Source organism: Scyliorhinus canicula, chromosome 13 (assembly GCF_902713615.1).
Source record: "Scyliorhinus canicula chromosome 13, sScyCan1.1, whole genome shotgun sequence".
NCBI classification, from domain to species: domain Eukaryota; kingdom Metazoa; phylum Chordata; class Chondrichthyes; order Carcharhiniformes; family Scyliorhinidae; genus Scyliorhinus; species Scyliorhinus canicula.
Window position 1 is genome coordinate 9600263 of NC_052158.1, and position 19252 is coordinate 9619514.

The window sequence follows — 19252 nt, forward strand, 5'->3', positions numbered from 1 at the left end:
AACACATTGTTCTACTGTTCTAATAAATGGGCCCTCTATCTATATCAGGTATGACATTGAAACACTGGTAAATATTACTTCATCTCTCTCTTATAAGAACTCGGGCACGCTCTCTATAACCTATTTCACTATGATCCCAATAGATCACAAGACAGCTCTTTCTATTAAAGGGTACTCTCTCTCTCTATGAAATCTCACTTTGACCCCAGGATGTTTTACTACAATGCCCTTTAATAAGGGGCCCTCTCTCTCTCTATAAACTATCTCAGTCAGATCACAATAACGCATACGACAGCTGGATTAATGTGGTCCTCCAGCTCCCTAAGGTAATCTCACAAAGTCCCCAGGAAATCTTATGACAGCTTTATCTCTTCAAGGAACGCTCTCTCTATTTCTAAAATCTATCACACTAAGAGCCCAATATATTATGGGACAGCTCTTTCTAAAAGAGGGGTGCTGTAATCTCTCTCCCTAAAACCCCAATCAATCTTACTCCTTTAATAAACAAGCTCTCTATCTTTGTCTATAAGGTATCTCAGTAAAATCAACATGTTTCCATAACTCCCTCTAATTTTAGTGTGTGATATATTATAACACTGATTGCTTACGGCTCTCTAATACAGACATTTAAACCATTTCTTTTCAAGTCCAGTCACTTCCCAGCAAAGTTTAAGGTCGATCTAGAGGGGGACAAAAGTTTGGCATCAACTCGATACCAAACACAGATCAGAAGAGACATGATCAGTAGAACTGAACTCTGGCAGGAAGGTTGCTGGAAGTCTTTTGGACCTTGTATTCCTATCTCCAATTACCTCCCTCGCCCCAGCAGAGTTCAGCCCTGCTGCAGCTCCCAGTATGTTACAACCGACGAACAGAACTGTTCAAAGTAACTGAAACAAAATGAATATTTCTGTGTGTGTGATGTCTTCCCTCAAGATTGCTCTCTCTCTCATTCTCTCCCTCGAGTTGCTCACGCCGTTATCCTGAAGATGTAGCTTTCATGGCTGGGGCCACCAGGGCAATCGCGGGAGGTTTGGTATACTTGCGGTACGTGTCTGATTGGCATAGTACCCGGGCAACATTGGGATGATCCCAAACTGACCCCAAGATAAATCCAGCCCGTTGTGAGAAGCCTTGCAGGAGGGGCAAAGAGAGAGTTCTTGAAGTGAATGGGAGCCAGTTGCCTCAACAGCCAACAGGAGAGGAAGGAATTGTTGCCTAATCCCAAACCCTCCATGATCTTGGCGATGTATATCTATCTGGAGGGTGGGACTTGCTGCGTGATGACCATTAATTCCCAAGCAGCAAGTCAGTTTATTGGGTCCTAACCCCTTCAGTTACAATATGTTAAATTGAGTACAGCACAGAAACAGGCCATTCGGCCCAACTGGTCTATACTGGTCAGAAGCCTCCTTCCTCACTTTATCTCACTCTACCTCCATATCCTTCTATTCCTTTCTCCCTCACATGCTTATCTAGCTTCTCCCTTTCAAATGTGTCAATACGTATTCCCAAAAAAAGCCTCTCCCGAGAGCCACTTCCCAGTGCAGCTGTGCCGAGATCCCACGGGAAGTGTTTTTTTTTTATGGTGGGGGTCACCTTGTCCTTGGTAAAGCATCGTCAGCACAGGTTGGAGCGGTCGATTGTCTGGAGTGAATCAGGAGGCTCCGTGGGGTCGAAGTTCAGAAAGATGGGTGCCATGGTAGGCCTGGTTGGCTGGGGGCAGGGTGCAGTGCCACTGGGGGTGGAGAAGAGGGGACTGGGGGGCCCCAGGGCTCCGGAGTTTTGCTGGGCCGCAACCGATGGGGAGTGAGGCAGCTCGTGAGGGTCTGACACGGTGTCGCTGTCCGTATTCTCCTCCTGCAGGAGGCTTTTCCGCAGCTTAGCCCGAGCATTCTGAAACCAAACCTACAAACAGTTAAAAGGGGACAAATAAACATCTACCCATCGGGCAGGAACGTTTCGCAGCCCCTTCCCTCGCCCCGCACACCCACCCTGCCCCACCTCTGCCCATCCCCGGCCCCAAGACTGCTCCACGCCAGCCATACGCATGCCCCACCTCCCGCCATGAACCTCCTTGCTCAACCCCTGCCCCTCAGCCTGCCCTACCATTGCCCATTACCCTTCCCCACCTCTGCACCATCTCCCCTCCCCTGCCCCTGCTCCTCCCCTCCCCTGCCCCTCCCCCTCCCCTGCCCCTGCTCCTCCCCTCCCCTGCCCCATCCCCTCCCCTCCCCTGCCCTCCCCCCTGCCCCTGCTCCTCCCCTCCCCTGTCCCTGCTCCTCCCCTCCCCTGCCCCGCCCCTGCTCCTCCCCTCCCCTGCCCCTCCCCCTCCCCTGTCCCTGCTCCTCCCCTCCCCTGCCCCTCCCCTTTCCCTCTCCTGCCCCACCCCTCCCCCTCCCCGCCCCTGCTCCTCCCACTCCCCTGCCCTCCACTCCCCTGCCCCTCCCTCCCCTTCCCCTCTCCTGCCCTTCCCCTCCCCTGCCCCTCCCCTCCCCTGCCCCTGCTCCTCCCCTCCACTGCCCCTCCCCTCCCCTGCCCCTCCCCCCTGCCCCTGCTCCTCCCCTCCCCTGCCCCTCCCCCTCCCCTCCCCTCCCCTGCCGCTGCTCCTCCCCCTCCCCTGCTCCTCCCCTCCCCGCCCCTCCCCTCCCCTGTCCCTCCCATGACCCTGCTCCTCCCCTCCCCTGCCCCTCCCCCTCCCCTGTCCCTGCTCCCCTCCCCTGCCCCTGCTCCTCCCCTCCCCTGCCCCTCCCCCTCCCCTGTCCCTGCTCCTCCCCTCCCCTGCCCCTCCCCTTTCCCTCTCCTGCCCCTCCCCTCCCCCTCCCCGCCCCTGCTCCTCCCACTCCCCTGCCCCTCCACTCCCCTGCCCCTCCCCTCCCCTTCCCCTCTCCTGCCCTTCCCCTCTCCTGCCCCTCCCCTCCCCCTCCCCTGCCCCTGCTCCTCCCCTCCACTGCCCCTCCCCCTCCTCTGCCCCTCCCCTTCCCCTCCTGTCCCTCCCCTCCCCCTCCCCTGCCCCTGCTCCTTCCCCTCCCCTGCTCCTCCCCTCTCCTGTCCCTCCCCTCCCCTGCCCATGCTCCTCCCCCTCCCCTCCCCCCTGCCCATCCCCTGCCCCTGCTCCTCCCCCTCCCCTCCCCTGCCCCTCCCCTCCCCTGCCCCTGTTCCTCCCCTGCCCCTCCCCTCCCCTGCCCCTCCCCCCTGCCCCTGCTCCTCCCCTCCCCTGCCCCTCCCCCTCCCCTCCCCTGCCCCTCCCCTCCCCTGCCCCTGCTCCTCCCCCTCCCCTGCTCCTCCCCTCCCCGCCCCTCCCCTGCCCCTCCCCTGACCCTGCTCCTCCCCTCCCCGCCCCTCCCCCTCCCCTGTCCCTGCTCCTCCCCTCCCCTGCCCCGCCCCTGCTCCTCCCCTCCCCTGCCCCTCCCCCTCCCCTGTCCCTGCTCCTCCCCTCCCCTGCCCCTCCCCTTTCCCTCTCCTGCCCCTCCCCTCCCCCTCCCCTGCCCCTCCCCTCCCCCTCCCCGCCCCTGCTCCTCCCACTCCCCTGCCCCTCCACTCCCCTGCCCCTCCCCTCCCCTTCCCCTCTCCTGCCCTTCCCCTCTCCTGCTCCTCCCCTCCCCCTCCCCTGCTCCTCCCCTCCACTGCCCCTCCCCCTCCCCTGCCCCTCCCCTTCCCCTCTCCTGTCCCTCCCCTCCCCCTCCCCTGCCCCTGCTCCTTCCCCTCCCCTGCTCCTCCCCTCTCCTGCCCCTCCCCTCCCCTGCCCCTCCCCTGCCCATGCTCCTCCCCCTCCCCTCCCCCTCCCCAGCCCATCCCCTGACCCTGCTCCTCCCCCTCCTCTCCCCTGCCCCTCCCCTCCCCTGCCCCTGTTCCTCCCCTGCCCCTCCCCTCCCCTGCCCCTCCCCTGCCCCTGTCCCTCCCTCCCCTGCCCCTCCCCTGCCCCTCCCCTGCCCCTGCTCCTCCCCCTCCCCTGCTCCTCCCCTCCCCGCCCCTCCCCTCCCCTGCCCCTCCCCTGCCCCTCCCCTGACCCTGCTCCTCCCCTCCCCGCCCCTCCCCCTCCCCTGTCCCTGCTCCTCCCCTCCCCTGCCCCGCCCCTGCTCCTCCCCTCCCCTGCCCCTCCCCCTCCCCTGTCCCTGCTCCTCCCCTCCCCTGCCCCTCCCTTTCCCTCTCCTGCCCCTCCCCCTCCCCCTCCCCGCCCCTGCTCCTCCCACTCCCCTGCGCCTCCACTCCCCTGCCCCTCCCCTCCCCTTCCCCTCTCCTGCCCTTCCCCTCTCCTGCTCCTCCCCTCCCCCTCCCCTGCTCCTCCCCTCCACTGCCCCTCCCCCTCCCCTGCCCCTCCCCTTCCCCTCTCCTGTCCCTCCCCTCCCCCTCCCCTGCCCCTGCTCCTTCCCCTCCCCTGCTCCTCCCCTCTCCTGCCCCTCCCCTCCCCTGCCCCTCCCCTGCCCATGCTCCTCCCCCTCCCCTCCCCCTCCCCTGCCCCTCCCCTGCCCCTGCTCCTCCCCCTCCTCTCCCCTGCCCCTCCCCTCCCCTGCCCCTGTTCCTCCCTGCCCCTCCCCTCCCCTGCCCCTCCCCTGCCCCTGTCCCTCCCTCCCCTGCCCCTCCCCTGCACCTGCTCCTCCCCTCCCCTGCTCCTCCCCTCCCCGACCCTCCCCTGCCCCTCCCCTGCCCCTCCCCTCCCCTGCCCCTCCCCTGCCCCTCCCCTGCCCCTGCTCCTCCCCTCCACTGCCCCTCCCCTCCCCTGCCCCTGCCCCTCCCCTCCCCTGCCCCTCCCCTGCCCCTGCTCCTCCCCTCCCCTGCCCCTCTCCTCCCCTGCCCCGTCCCTCCCCTCCCCTGCCCCTCCCCTCCCTTGCCCCTCCCCTCCCTTGCCCCTCCCCTGCCCATGCTCCTCCCCCTCCCAGCCCTTTCACTTGCCCGGTAGACAATTCCAAAGAGCCACAATCCTGAATGAGGCGATTTCTCCTTATCGCAGTCCTAAATGATCGACCCTTGTTTAAAGATGACATCCGGGCAATAGTTAGGGATTAAATCGGTGCTATGGAGGATAAGGTTGAATCCATTTGGGTGGAAATCAGGAATAGTAAGGTGAAAAAGTCACTGATAGGAGTAGTCTATCGGCCACCAAATGGTAACGTTATGGTGGGGCAGGCAATAAACAAAGAGATAACTGATGCATGTAGAAATGGTACAGCAATTATCATGGGGGATTTTAATCTACATGTCGATTGGTTTAACCAGGTCGGTCAAGGCAACCTTGAGGAGGAGTTTATAGAATGTATCCGCGATAGTTTCCTAGAACAGTATGTAATGGAACCTACGAGGGAACAAGCGGTCCTAGATCTTGTCCTGTGTAATGAGACAGGATTGATTCATGATCTCATAGTTAGGGATCCTCTCGGAAGGAGCAATCACAATATGGTGGAATTTAAAATACAGATGGAGGGTGAGAAGGTAAAATCAAATACTAGTGTTTTGTGCTTAAACAAAGGAGATTACAATGGGATGAGAGAAGAACTAGCTAAGGTAGATTGGGAGAAAATACTTTATGGTGGAACAGTTGAGGAGCAGTGGAGAACCTTCCAAGCGATTTTTCACAGTGCTCAGCAAAGGTTTATACCAACAAAAAGGAAAGAGGGTAGAAAGAGGGAAAATCGACCGTGGATATCTAAGGAAATAAGGGAGAGTATCAAATTGAAGGAAAGAGCATACAAAGTGGCAAAGATTGGTGGGAGACTAGAGGACTGGGAAATCTTTAGGGGGCAACAGAAAGCTACTAAAAAAGCTATAAAGAAGAGTAAGATAGATTATGAGAGTAAACCTGCTCAGAATATAAAAACAGACAGTAAAAGTTTTTACAAATATATAAAGCAAAAAAGAGTGGCTAAGGTAAATATTGGTTCTTTAGAGGATGAGAAGGGAGTTTTAATAATGGGAGATGAGGAAATGGCTGAGGAACTGAACAGGTTTTCTGGGTCGGTCTTCACAGTGGAAGACACAAATAACATGCCAGCGACTGATAGAAATGAGGTTATGACAGGTGAGGACCTTGAGAGTATTGTTATCACTAAGGAGGGAGTGATGGGCAAGCTAATGGGGCTAAAGGTAGACAAGTCTCCTGGCCCTTATGGAATGCATCCCAGGGTGCTAAAAGAGATGGCTAGGGAAATTGCAGATGCACTAGTGATGATTTACCAAAATTCACTAGACTCTGGGGTGGTCCCGGTGGATTGGAAATTAGCAAACGTGACACCACTGTTTAAAAAAGGAGGTAGGCAGAAAGCAGGAAATTATAGGCCAGTGAGCTTAACGTCGGTAGTAGGGAAGATGCTGGAATCTATCATCAAGGAAGAAGTAGCGAGGCATCTGGATAGAAATTGTCCCATTGGGCAGACGCAGCATGGGTTCATAAAGGGCAGGTCGTCCTAACTAATTTAGTGGAATTTTTTGAGGACATTACCAGTGCAGTGGGTAACGGGGAGCCAATGGATGTGGTATATCTGGATTTCCAGAAAGCTTTTGCCAAGGTGCCACACAAAAGGCTGCTGCATAAGATAAAGATGCATGGCATTAAGGGTAAAGTAGTAGTATGGATAGAGGATTGGTTAATTAATAGAAAGCAAAGAGTTGGGATAAATGGGTGCTTCTCTGGTTGGCGATCAGTAGATAGTGGTGTCCCTCAGGGATCCGTGTTGGGCCCACAATTGTTCACAATCTACATAGATGATTTGGAGTTGGGGACCAAGGGCAATGTGTCCAAGTTTGCAGATGACACTAAGATGAGTGGTAAAGCGAAAAGTGCAGAGGATACTGGAAGTCTGCAGAGGGATTTGGATAGGTTAATTGAATGGGCTCGGGTCTGGCAGATGGAATACAAGGTTGACAAATGTGAGGTTATCCATTTTGGTAGGAATAACAGCAAACTGGATTATTATTTAAACAATAAAATATTAAAGCATGCTGCTGTGCAGAGAGACCTGGGTGTGCTAGTGCATGAGTCACAGAAAGTTGGTTTACAGGAGCAACAGGTGATTAAGAAGGCAAATGGAATTTTGTCCTTCATGGCTAGAGGGATGGAGTTTAAGACTAGGGAGGTTATGTTGCAATTGTATAAGGTGTTAGTGCGGCCACACCTGGAGTATTGTGTTCAGTTTTGGTCTCCTTACCTGAGAAAGGACGTACTGGCACTGGAGGGTGTGCAGAGGAGATTCACTAGGTTAATCCCAGAGCTGAAGGGGTTGGATTACGAGGAGAGGTTGAGTAGACTGGGACTGTACTCGTTGGAATTTAGAAGGATGAGGGGGGATCTTATCGAAACATTTAAAATTATGAAGGGAATAGATAGGATAGATGCGGGCAGGTTGTTTCCACTGGCGGGTGACAGCAGAACTAGGGGACATAGCCTCAAAATAAGGGGAAGCAGATTTAGGACTGAGTTTAGGAGGAACTTCTTCACCCAAAGGGTTGTGAATCTCTGGAATTGGTTGCCCAGTGAAGCAGTTGAGGCTCCTTCATTACATGTTTTTAAGGTAAAGATAGATAGTTTTTTCAAGAAAAAAGGGATTAAGGGTTATGGTGTTCGGGCCGGAAAGTGGAGCTGAGTCCATAAAAGATCAGCCATGATCTCATTGAATAGCGGAGCAGGCTCGAGGGGCCAGATGGCCTACTCCTGCTCCTAGTTCTTATGTTCTTATGACCCTGCGCCCTGGTGTTTCCCACTCCCCAGCCAGGAGGGAACAATCTCTCAGTATCCACCCCTGTCAAGCACTTCATTTTAATGAGATTGTCTCTCGTTTTGCTAAACTCCAGAGAATTCCAGCCCAATTGACCCAGCCAATCACCATCGGGAAAAAAAACCTCCTCCCAGGGACTAATCGACTGAACATTCACTGTCTCATTTCCAATACAAATATCCTTTCTTAAATGTGGAGACCAAAACTGCCCAGAGGATACCAGATGTGGCCTCACGCAAACTGTACCATTCGGATAAGACTACTTCAGCTCGGACTAGGAGTCGTAGGGACTTGAAACATGAACTGCATTTTCTCTCTCCACAGATTCTGCCAGACCTGCTGAGGTTTTCCAGTATTTGCTGCTCCCGATTCCAGCATCTGCAGTATGTTGCCTTGACTACTTTACCCCTGTACTCCAAGCTCGTTTCAGTAAAGACCCTAACGTTGCTTGCTGCATCGTCAAGCTAACTTTCTGCCGTGCGTTAAGCATTGCCTGGGGGCTGGGTAACCGGAGTTTGTGAGCTGTTCTCACCTGGAGGACTCGCTTGGGAAGGCCAGTCTTCTTGGAGAGCTGCTCCCAGTCCTTCCCGTCTGGATTGTGTTTGACTGCAAAGTACGACTCCATGGTGCGCAGTTGGTGGTGCTTGAAGCAGGTACGGATGCGTTTTGCCTTCTGCTGCCCGCAGTACCGAGGCTCCTCCAGATTCTGCTCTACCTCAGAACAGACTGAAACCACAATGCAGAAACAACACCTTACACAGAATCACAGAATCCATACGGAAAGGAACAACGGGAGGTAACACATTCTTGCCAGTCAATGAAAACACCCACTCTGGCTCCTAATCACCTCCTCGATAAATTCAACCAAATTTATTCGTCATAATCTCCCTTTGACAAAACCATACTGACTATCCTGTATTAATCCTTGACTCCCCAAGTGATATCGATCCTGTCCCTCAGAATTCTTCCCATAATTTCCCGACAACTGATGTTAGACTCACTGTCCAGTAATGAATTGATGTATCCCTACTTGACTTCTTGAATAATGGTACCAGATTAGCTGTCCTCCAATCCTCTTCCACCTCTCCTGTGACCAGTAAGGATTGAAAATTTAGCATCAGAGGCCCCAAAATCTCCTCCCTTGCCTCCCAGAACAGCCTCCGACATATCTCATCTGGGCCTGGCAGTTTATCCACTTTTAAACCCGTAAAACATCTTCTCCCTCTCAATTCTAATCTGTTCAATTATATCACAGTTCCCTCTCTGCTTCCTATACCTATATCAGCCTTCTCCATAGTGAACGCCTCTACAAAATATTTATTTAATACCTCATCCATGTCTTTTGGCTCCACACATAGATTGCCGCTTTTGCCCCTAATAGGCACGATTCGTTTCCTGGTTACCCTTCTTCCCTGAATATGTTTACAAGATATCTTGGGATTTTCCTTTATTTTGGCCACCAGTGTTTTTCACGTCCTCTTTTTGCTCTCCTAATTTTGTACTTCCTATACCCCTCTAATTTGATTTGCTCCATCCCAGTGGATCCCTGGGCTATTTCAGAGGGCAAATGTGCACCCCGTGGGGTGTAGGCCCAAAGCCACATTTATAGACCAGACATTCTCACCACTCTCTGGGAAAGGGGATTCTTCTGAATTCCCTGTTTCATTTCTTGGTGACTATCTTATATCGATGATCTTTCGTTATCTTCTTCCCCATAAGAGGCAACATTCTTTCGGTCCTCTCAATCAAAACCTTACATTATTTCAAAGATTTCTCCAACACTCTTCGAGAGAAAAGTGACGTGGCCTGTCAATCCTTTCCTGATGTGCATATCCACGTAGATCTGGTATCATTCTTGTAACCTGTTCTGCACCCTCTCCAGTGCCATTATATCCTTTGAATAATGTATTTTACAATCTACACTGCATTCAGAGCTACTAAGTGTGGTTTAAACAAGGAATAACTTCCCCACTTCACAATTCTATTCCTCTAGCAATAACCCCTAGAGCTTGCTGTTCTTTTTTGTGATCTTGCTGACCTCTGGCGCAGTTTTAAGTAATTTGAATTGTACCAAGTTCCCTTTGTTCCTCTAACTCACCAACATCTGCACCTCCCATGTAACAACTGACCTCCCATTCTTCCTGCCAAAACAGACTGCCTCACATTTACATAGAATTTACAGTGCAGAAGGAGGCCATTCGGCCCATCGAGTCTGCACCGGCTCCCAGAAAGAGCACCCTACGCAAGGTTAACACCTACACCCTATCCCCATAACCCAGCAACCCCACCCAACACTAAGGGCAATTTTGGACACTAAAGGAAATTTATCATGGCCAATCCACCTAACCTGCGCATCTTTGGACTGTGGGAGGAAACCGGAGCACCCGGAGGAAACCCACGCACACACGGGGAGGACGTGCAGACTCCGCACAGACAGTGACGCAAGCCGGAATCGAACCTGGGACCCTGGAGCTGTGAAGCGATTGTGCTATCCACAATGCTACCGTGCTGCCCTTTTACCTGTTGATTACAGCTACCCATTCAACAAGTTTATTAATGTCCTTCCAAATTTGTTTCAGATCTCCCCTGCATTGATTAACCCCGCACCCCCCCCTCTGCCCCCAACTCCCGCCAATTTGGTGTCATCCGCAAATTTTGCTTTTCATTCCAAAGTCCAAATGGTTGATGTAAACGGTGAACGCCCGTGGTCCCTGCAGTGATCCTTGAGGAACATCACTTCCCACCTTCTGGCATTCTGAAAAAAACACCCCTTTGCTCCCTGTCCTTCCTGTCTTGAAGCTCGCTGCCAACCATTCTGCCATTCGTCCCCTGATCCCCATTCGCTGACCCTATGAGTCTATTATGGGGCAACTTATCAAAAGCCTTCAGAAAATAAAGATAGATTACATCCGCTGTATTATTATTATCTGCTCTCTGTTACCTCCTCTAAACATTCAATACAGTCGGTCAAGCAAGTGTGAGTACCTCTTTTGTAATCCTTGCTGACTATTCATGACAATATTTCTCATTTCAGACGCTCTTCTGTTCTCTCCATTATTTCTCCGACAATTAATGTTAAGCTGACAGGTCCACAACACCCTGGACACTTTCTGTCCCCTTTCTTAAATGTAGGAATGACATTAACTATCTGGCAATGTAGCTTTTTCAAACAGATAATTGAATATATATAGTAATGACTCTCCGGTCCACTTTCCAAGATTCTTTTTAAATATAGTCAATCGCAAATATTTACAAGGATGAGGTTAAAAATGGCTTCAGTGAAACAAACCTAGATTCAAGTCATCTCCCTCGGTGTGGAATTTGCTGCCTCTCCTCTTGCGGGCACTGCCCCTCCGTGTGATCCAGTCACTGTCCCCATGGGTCACCGTAACTCCCTCGTCGACCCGGAAGGCCAGCTCTGTCAGGCCGTCCATCAGCCTGGCCTCATCCTCCTCCCGACACAGCAGCTGAAAGTGGGCCTGGCAGTACACCAGGCCCTGCCGCGTGCCGAAGAGGTCGCCCGTCACCAGTGCCTCGCCACAGATGGCGCACGTGAAGCAGCTGACGTGGTAAACCTCCTCCTTCGCCCGCATCACCATCTCCGAGGCCGGGATCCCCAGGTGGCAGCGGGAACACTGCTTGACGCAAAACCTCCTGGGTAAAGGGAAAAAGAACGAAAAGGGACAGCGTGGGTGGGGGCTCAACCAGTAGGCCTGAGTTGCCGGTTCAAATCCAACTCCAGGAACACAATTGCCAAATCTAGACTATTGCCCCTGGTGGTGCAATACTGAGGAAGCACAGTTCGAGGTGCCGTGTTTCAGATGTGACATCAAACCAAGACCCCCTCAGCCATCTTAGGGCACTAAAACAATTCTACGGCCAATATTTGGAGGAGGTGTGGGAATATTCTACCCGGTGTCACTCAATCATCATCACAAAAAGAAAGATTATCTGGTCATTATCCCACCACAGCTTGGAGGAACTGACTGTGTGAAAATTGATTACTAAATTAAAGAGGACTTCACCAGATCAAAGCTAGTTTTGATCCTAACAGGCACAATATCAATAATGTAAAATCATGGATAGCAGGTGAGGATTTGGCAAAATATATGCAATCACAACCACTAAACTTTGCATTAATGGAACAAAGTAACATGATGCAAGGTGTTTTGAATGAGAGAATAGCCAATAGAATAGGACACAGAGACACATAAGGAGGTACAGGTGAGTTGCATGTTGGGGATTTGGGTTAGTGTTGAATTTAGTGTTGGGGATTTGGGGTAGAGTTGAGTTTAGTGTTGGGGATTTGGGGTAGAGTTGAGTTTATTGTTGGGGATTTGGGGTAGAGTTGAGTTTAGTGTTGGGGATTTGGGGTAGAGTTGAGTTTATTGTTGGGGATTTGGGGTAGAGTTGAGTTTAGTGTTGGGGATTTGGGATAGAGTTGAGTTGCATGTTGGGGATTTGGGGTTGAGTTGAGTTTAGTGTTGGGGATTTGGGGTAGAGTTGAGTTTAGTGTTGGGGATTTGGGGAGAGTTGAGTTGAATATTCGGGATTTGGGGTAGAGTTGAGTTGAATTTTGGGGATTTGGGGTTAGAGTTAAGTTTCCTGTTGGGGATTTGGGGTAGAGTTGAGTTTATTGTTGGGGATTTGGGCTAGAGTTGAGTTTAGTGTTGGGGATTTGGGCTAGAGTTGAGTTTAGTGTTGGGGATTTGGGGCAGAGTTGAGTTGAATTTTGGGGATTTGGGGTAGAGTTGAGTTTATTGTTGGGGATTTGGGGTAGAGTTGAGTTTATTGTTGGGGATTTGGGCTAGAGTTGAGTTTAGTGTTGGGGATTTGGGGCAGAGTTGAGTTGAATTTTGGGAATTAGTGGTAGAGTTGAGTTTATTGTTGGCGATTTGGGGTAGAGTTGAGTTTAGTGTTGCAGACTTGGGGTACAGTTGAGTTGAATGTTGGGGATTTGGGGTAGAGTTGAGTTTATTGTTGGCGATTTGGGGTAGAGTTGAGTTTAGTGTTGCGGACTTGGGGTAGAGTTGAGTTGAATGTTGGGGATTCCGTGTAGACTTGAGTTTAGAGTTGGGGATTTGGGGTAGAGTTGAGATAGTGTTGGGGATTTGGGGTAGAGTTGAGTTTAGTGTTGGGGATTTGGGGTAGAGTTGAGTTTAGTGTTAGGGATTTGGGTTGGAGTTGAGTTTAGTGTTGGGGATTTGGGGTAGAGTTGAGTTTAGTGTTGGGGATTTGGGGTAGAGTTGAGTTTAGTGTTGGGGATTTGGGGTAGAGTTGAGTTTAGTGTTGGGGACTTGGGGCAGAGCTGAGTTTAGTGTTGGGGATTTGGGATAGAGTTGAGTTGCATGTTGGGGATTTGGGGTTGAGTTGAGTTTAGTGTTGGGGATTTGGAGTAGAGTTGAGTTTAGTGTTGGGGATTTGGGGAGAGTTGAGTTGAATGTTCGGGATTTGGGGTAGAGTTGAGTTGAATGTTGGGGATTTGGGGTTAGAGTTGAGTTTCCTATTGGGGATTTGGGGTAGAGTTGACTTTCCTATTGGGGATTTGGGGTAGAGTTGACTTTAGTGTTGGGGATTTGGGGAGAGTTGAGTTGTATGTTGGGGATTTGGGGTTAGAGTTGAGTTTCCAATTGGGGATTTGGGGTAGAGTTGACTTTAGTGTTGGGGATTTGGGGAGAGTTGAGTTGTATGTTGGGGATTTGGGGTAGAGTTGAGTTTATTGTTGGGGATTTGGGCTAGAGTTGAGTTTATTGTTGGGGATTTGGGGTTGAGTTGAGTTTAGTGTTGGGGATTTGGGGCAGAGTTGAGTTGAATTTTGGGGATTTGGGGTAGAGTTGAGTTTTGTGTTGGGGATTTGGGGTAGGGTTTAGTTTAGTGTTGTGGATTTGGGGCTGAATTGAGTTTAGAGTTGAGGATTTGTGGAAGAGTTGAGTTTAGAGTTGGGGATGTGGGTAGAGTTGAGTTTACTGTTGGGGATTTGGGGTTAGAGTTGAGTTTAGTGTTGGGGATTTGGGGTAGAGTTGAGTTTAGTGTTGGGGATTTGGGGGAGAGTTGAGTTTAGAGTTGGGGATTTGGGGAGAGTTGAGTTTAGTGTTGGGGATTTGGGGGAGAGTTGAGTTGAATGTTGGGGATTTGGGGTAGTGTTAAGTTTAGTGTTGGGGATTTGGGGTAGAGTTGAGTTTAGTGTTGGGGATTTGGGGTAGAGTTGAGTTTAGTGTTGGGGATTTGGGGAGAGTTGAGTTTAGTGTTGGGGATTTGGGGGAGAGTTGAGTTTAGAGTTGGGGATTTGGGGAGAGTTGAGTTTAGTGTTGGGGATTTGGGGTAGAGTTGAGTTGAATGTTGGAGATTTGGGGTAGTGTTAAGTTTAGTGTTGGGGATTTGGGGTAGAGTTGAGTTTAGTGTTGGGGATTTGGGGAGAGTTGAGTTTAGTGTTGGGGATTTGGGGGAGAGTTGAGTTTAGAGTTGGGGATTTGGGGAGAGTTGAGTTTAGTGTTGGGGACTTGGGGTAGAGTTGAGTTGAATGTTGGAGATTTGGGGTAGTGTTAAGTTTAGTGTTGGGGATTTGGGGTAGAGTTGAGTTTAGTGTTGGGGATTTGGGGAGAGTTGAGTTTAGTGTTGGGGATTTGGGGGAGAGTTGAGTTTAGAGTTGGGGATTTGTGGAGAGTTGAGTTTAGTGTTGGGGATTTGGGTTGAGTTGAGTTTAGTGTTGGGGATTTGGGGAGAGTTGAGTTTAGTGTTGGGGATTTGGGGAGAGTTGAGTTTAGTGTTGGGGATTTGGGGAGAGTTGAGTTTAGTGTTGGGGATTTGGGGTTAAGTTTAGTGTTGGTGTTTTGGTTAAAGTTGTGGATTCACACTTGGGTTTGGAGTTGTTACTGAAGTTTATTGTTGTGGTTTGGTGGTTGATATATCTGGTTTAATGTTGCTGATTTATGAGGTAGGGTTCAGTTCAACGTTGAGGTTCAGGGGGTCCCCTTCTGTGTGAGTTTGGTGACAGATTTGGCCGATGTTCAGAGAGAATTGGTTGGCCTTTCCCTCCGCCATTCTCTGATGGGATGTGCGTTACCTGTAGTAATCATCCTTGCAGTAAATGTCGCCATCTTTCGAGAAACAAGTGAGCTCGGAGCCCAAGGCCAGATCGCACACACAACACTTTAGGCAACGAGCGTGCCACGGTCGATCCACCGCAAAGAGCACATAACGATCATAGATGGAATCTCCACAGCCCGCGCATACCGCCGCCTTGGTGCTGAGGTCAAGTCGCAGGCCCTGGAAATAGGAGAGAGAGTAAAGTAAACTGACATCATGAAACGTTTATCACTCCAAATTCAAACATCACTAATAATGACAAATCTTCTCGACAGGGAAAATAAGAGGTGGAGAGTGAGGAGAATGAGGATGGCAATTGTGGAGAGAGTGACGCTGAAGGGTGTGAGGGAGATTGAGGGTGGGGAGTGAGGGCGAGGGTGGATAAAGTGAGGGTGGCGAAGTGGGGGTGCAGGGTGTGAGGGAGAGTGAGGGTGGAGAGTGTGAGGGAGGGTGGAGAGTGAGGGAGGGAAGAGAGTGGGAGTGAGGGTGGAGAGTGTGAGGGAGGGTGGAGAGTTTGTGGGAGGGTGGAGAGTGAGGGAGGGTGGAGAGTGTGAGGGAGGGTGGAGCGTGTGAGTGAGGGTGAAGAGTGTGAGGGAGGGTGGAGAGTGTGAGGGAGGGTGGAGAGTGAGGGAGGGAAGAGAGTGGGAGTGAGGGTGGAGAGTGTGAGGGAGGGTGGAGAGTTTGTGGGAGGGTGGAGAGTGAGGGAGGGTGGAGAGTGTGAGGGAGGGTGGAGCGTGTGAGTGAGGGTGAAGAGTGTGAGGGAGGGTGGAGAGTGTGAGGGAGGGTGGAGAGTGTGTGGGAGGGTGGAGAGTGTGAGGGAGAGTGGAGAGTGTGAGGGAGGGTGGAGAGTGTGGGTGAGGGTGGAGAGTGTGAGAGAGGGCGGAGCGTGTGAGTGAGGGTGGAGAGTGTGAGGGAGGGTGGAGTGTGTGAGGGAGGGGAGAGTGTGTTAGTGAGGAGAGTGTGAGGGAGGGTGGAGTGTGTGAGGGAGGGTGGAGAGTGTGAGGGAGGGTGGAGAGTGTGAGGGAGGGTGGAGAGTGTGAGGGAGGGGAGAGTGTGAGGGAGGGTGGAGAGTGTGAGGGAGGGTGGAGAGTGTGAGGGAGGGTGGAGAGTGTGAGGGAGGGTGGAGTGTGTGAGTGAGGGGGAGAGTGTGAGGGAGGGGAGAGTGTGTGAGGGAGGGTGGAGTATGTGAGGGAGGGGAGAGTGTGTGAGTGAGGAGAGTGTGAGGGAGGGTGGAGTGTGTGAGGGAGGGAGGAGTGTGTGAGGGAGGGTGGAGTGTGTGAGGGAAGGTGGAGTGTGTGAGGGAAGGGAGAGTGTGTGTGAGTGAGGAGAGTGTGAGGGAGGGGAGAGTGTGAGGGAGGGTGGAGTGTGTGAGGGTGGGTGGAGTTTGTGAGGGAGGGTGGAGTGTGTGAGGGAGGGGAGAGTGTGTGTGAGTGAGGAGAGTGTGAGGGAGGGTGGAGAGTGTGAGGGAGGGTGGAGAGTGTGAGGGAGGGTGGAGAGTGTGAGGGTGGGTGGAGAGTGAGGCTGGACATTGAGTGGGAGCGAATGAAGAGCTCTTTCAGGCAGATAGCAGAGGCTCCGCGGGCCAAATGGCCTCTTTCCTGCTTTAAGCCGTGTTCCTGTCTCCAGCCTCCATCTGTCCTGTCAGCCCCAGTATCACAATCCAGTTCTCACATACAACTCACCTCCTGCATGTCCATCTCCAGACCCAGGCCAACCTGGAATGAAGCATCGCCATCCTCAAGGACCGCTCCCCGGATTTCATCCTCTGGGAATCCGTGCAACAACATGGTGGAATACTGAAAGTTGCAGTCCCCGTCCATCCCTGCGGGAGGATCATGTGAAATGTAGCACGACCCTTGAACCCTCAGACCTCAGGCCTTGTGCGGTCTCACAGCCTGGGCGATGGCTGCTGTTCCTTCGAAGGAAAATCGAAACTGTTAGTCAAGAGCACCACAGTGACTGGGCTTCACTTCTCATCTCTTGTCAACTTTCTTTAAACGCGGTACTCTCTGACACCAGGACAGCCTGTCTGTGCCGGGCAGGTGTGAGGTAACACTCTCTTAGAAACTAAAGCTTGGGCTTGTAGTTTGCTGAACTCCTCCATCACCTCCAACAGCTCATCCTCTTCCCATGGCACCTTCCCATGCAACTGCAGAAGGTGGAACACCTGCCCCGATACCTGGTCACCATCTCAAACCGTAAACACACTTTTCAAGTGAAGCAGTACTTCACGTGCACCTTCTTCAATCTTGTTTCTTGCATTTTGCTGCTCCCAATGCGGCCAAATCTACATTGGAGAGACTAAACCCAGACTGGGTGATCGCTTGCTGTCCCACTGTCCCACCCAGTCCCAGAGGGGGACAGTGTCTGACCCACTGTCCCACCCGGTCCCAGAGGGGAAAGGATAGTGTCTGACCCACTGTCCCACCCAGAGGGAAAGGACAGTGTCTGACCCACTGTCCCACCCACTCCCAGAGGGGGAAAGGACAGTGTCTGACCCACTGTCCCACCCAGAGGGGGAAGGGACAGTGTCTGACCCACTGTCCCACCCAGTCCCAGAGGGGGAAAGGACAGTGTCTGACCCACTGTCCCACCCAGTCCCAGAGGGGGAAAGGACAGTGTCTGACCCACTGTCCCACCCAGTCCCAGAGGGGGAAAGGACAGTGTCTGACCCACTGTCCCACCCAGTCCCAGAGTGGGAAAGGACAGTGTCTGACCCACTGTCCCACCCAGTCCCAGAGGGGGAAAGGACAGTGTCTGACCCACTGTCCCACCCAGAGGGGGAAGGGACAGTGTCTGACCCACTGTCCCACCCAGTCCCAGAGGGGGAAAGGACAGTGTCTGACCCACTGTCTCACCCAGTCCCAGAGGGGGAAAGGACAGTGTCTGACCCACTGTCCCACCCAGTCCCAGAGGGGGAAAGGACAGTGTCTGACCCACTGTCCCACCCACTCCCAGAGAGGGAAAGGACAGTGTCTGACCCACTGTCTCACCCAGTCCCAGAGGGGGAAAGGACAGTGTCTGACCCACCCAGTTCCAGTGGGGAAAAGGCAGTGTCTGACCCACTGTCCCACCCAGAGGGGGAAAGGACAGTGTCTGACCCACTGTCCCACCCAGATCCAGAGGGGGAAAGGACAGTGTCTGACCCACTGTCCCACCCAGTCCCAGAGGGGGAAAGAACAGTGTCTGATCCACTGTCCCACCCAGAGGGGGAAAGGGCAGTGTCTGACCCACTGTCCCACCCGGTCCCAGAGGGGGAAAGGACAGTGTCTGACCCACTGTCCCACCCAGTCCCAGAGGGGGAAAGGACAGTGTCTGACCCACTGTCCCACCCAGTCCCAGAGGGGAAAGGACAGTGTCTGACCCACTGTCCCACCCAGTCCCAGAGGGGGAAAGGACAGTGTCTGACCCACTGTCCCACCCACTCCCAGAGGGGGAAAGGACAGTGTCTGACCCACTATCCCACCCAGAGGGGGAAAGGACAGTGTCTGACCCACTGTCCCACCCAGTCCCAGAGGGGGGAAAGGACAGTGTCTGACCCACTGTCCCACCCAGTCCCAGAGGGGGAAAGGACAGTGTCTGACCCACTGACCCACCCAGTCCCAGAGGGGGAAAGGACAGTGTCTGACCCACTGTCCCACCCAGAGGGGGAAAGGACAGTGTCCGACCCACTGTCCCACCCAGTCCCAGAGGGGGAAAGGACAGTGTCTGACCCACTGTCCCACCCAGTCCCAGAGGGGGAAAGGACTGTGTCTGACCCACTGTCCCATCCAGTCCCAGAGGGGGAAAGGACAGTGTCTGACCCACTGTCCCACCCAGTCCCAGAGGGGGAAAGGACAGTGTCTGACCCACTGTCCCACCCAGACCCAGAGGGGGAAAGGACTGTGTCTGACCCACTTTCCCACCCAGTCCCAGAGGGGGAAAGGACAGTGTCTGACCCACTGTCCCACCCAGAGGGGGAAAGGACAGTGTCTGACCCACTGTCCCACCCAGTCCCAGAGGGGGAAAGGACAGTGTCTGACCCACTGTCCCACCCAGAGGGGGAAAGGACAGTGCCTGACACACTGTCCCACCCAGTCCCAGAGGATACTCACTGATGCAATGTCGGAAAGACAGCAGCCAGTTGAGCACAGGAAGCTCCCATATGCTGCAACAGGCTAATGGTAAGTTAACATATTTCAGTAAAGGTGGCTGAGGCTTATCGTTTGGCCAGGACACTGGGGAGAACTCCCTGCTGTCCTTCAAAATCATACCGTCAGAATTGTTACATCCACCTGAGGTTAACGTATCAATCAAAAATGACACTTGCTCAGTAATGCACTGAATTGGCAGCCTGGGTAATGTGCTTGAGGGCCTGGGACAATCCTTGAACCTGCAACATGCTGACTCGAAATGAGGGGTAGACTCATTGGCAGGTTGGCACAGTGGTTAGCACTGTTGCCTCATAATCCCAGGCT

At 52.9% G+C, this 19252-nt stretch overlaps 1 protein-coding gene across 1 annotated transcript; it reads right to left on the reverse strand.

Annotated features, from left to right (window-relative positions):
• Positions 1–1620: 1620 nt before the first annotated feature.
• Positions 1621–16615, reverse strand: LOC119976460 (LIM/homeobox protein Lhx9-like). The gene is made up of 5 exons (XM_038816997.1): positions 16478–16615; positions 14773–14975; positions 10999–11363; positions 8242–8435; positions 1621–1908 (listed from the first exon to the last, which is right to left on the reverse strand). Exons 1-5 carry the CDS (start codon positions 16613–16615, stop codon positions 1621–1623), a joined length of 1188 nt encoding a protein of 395 aa, XP_038672925.1.
• Positions 16616–19252: the final 2637 nt, after the last annotated feature.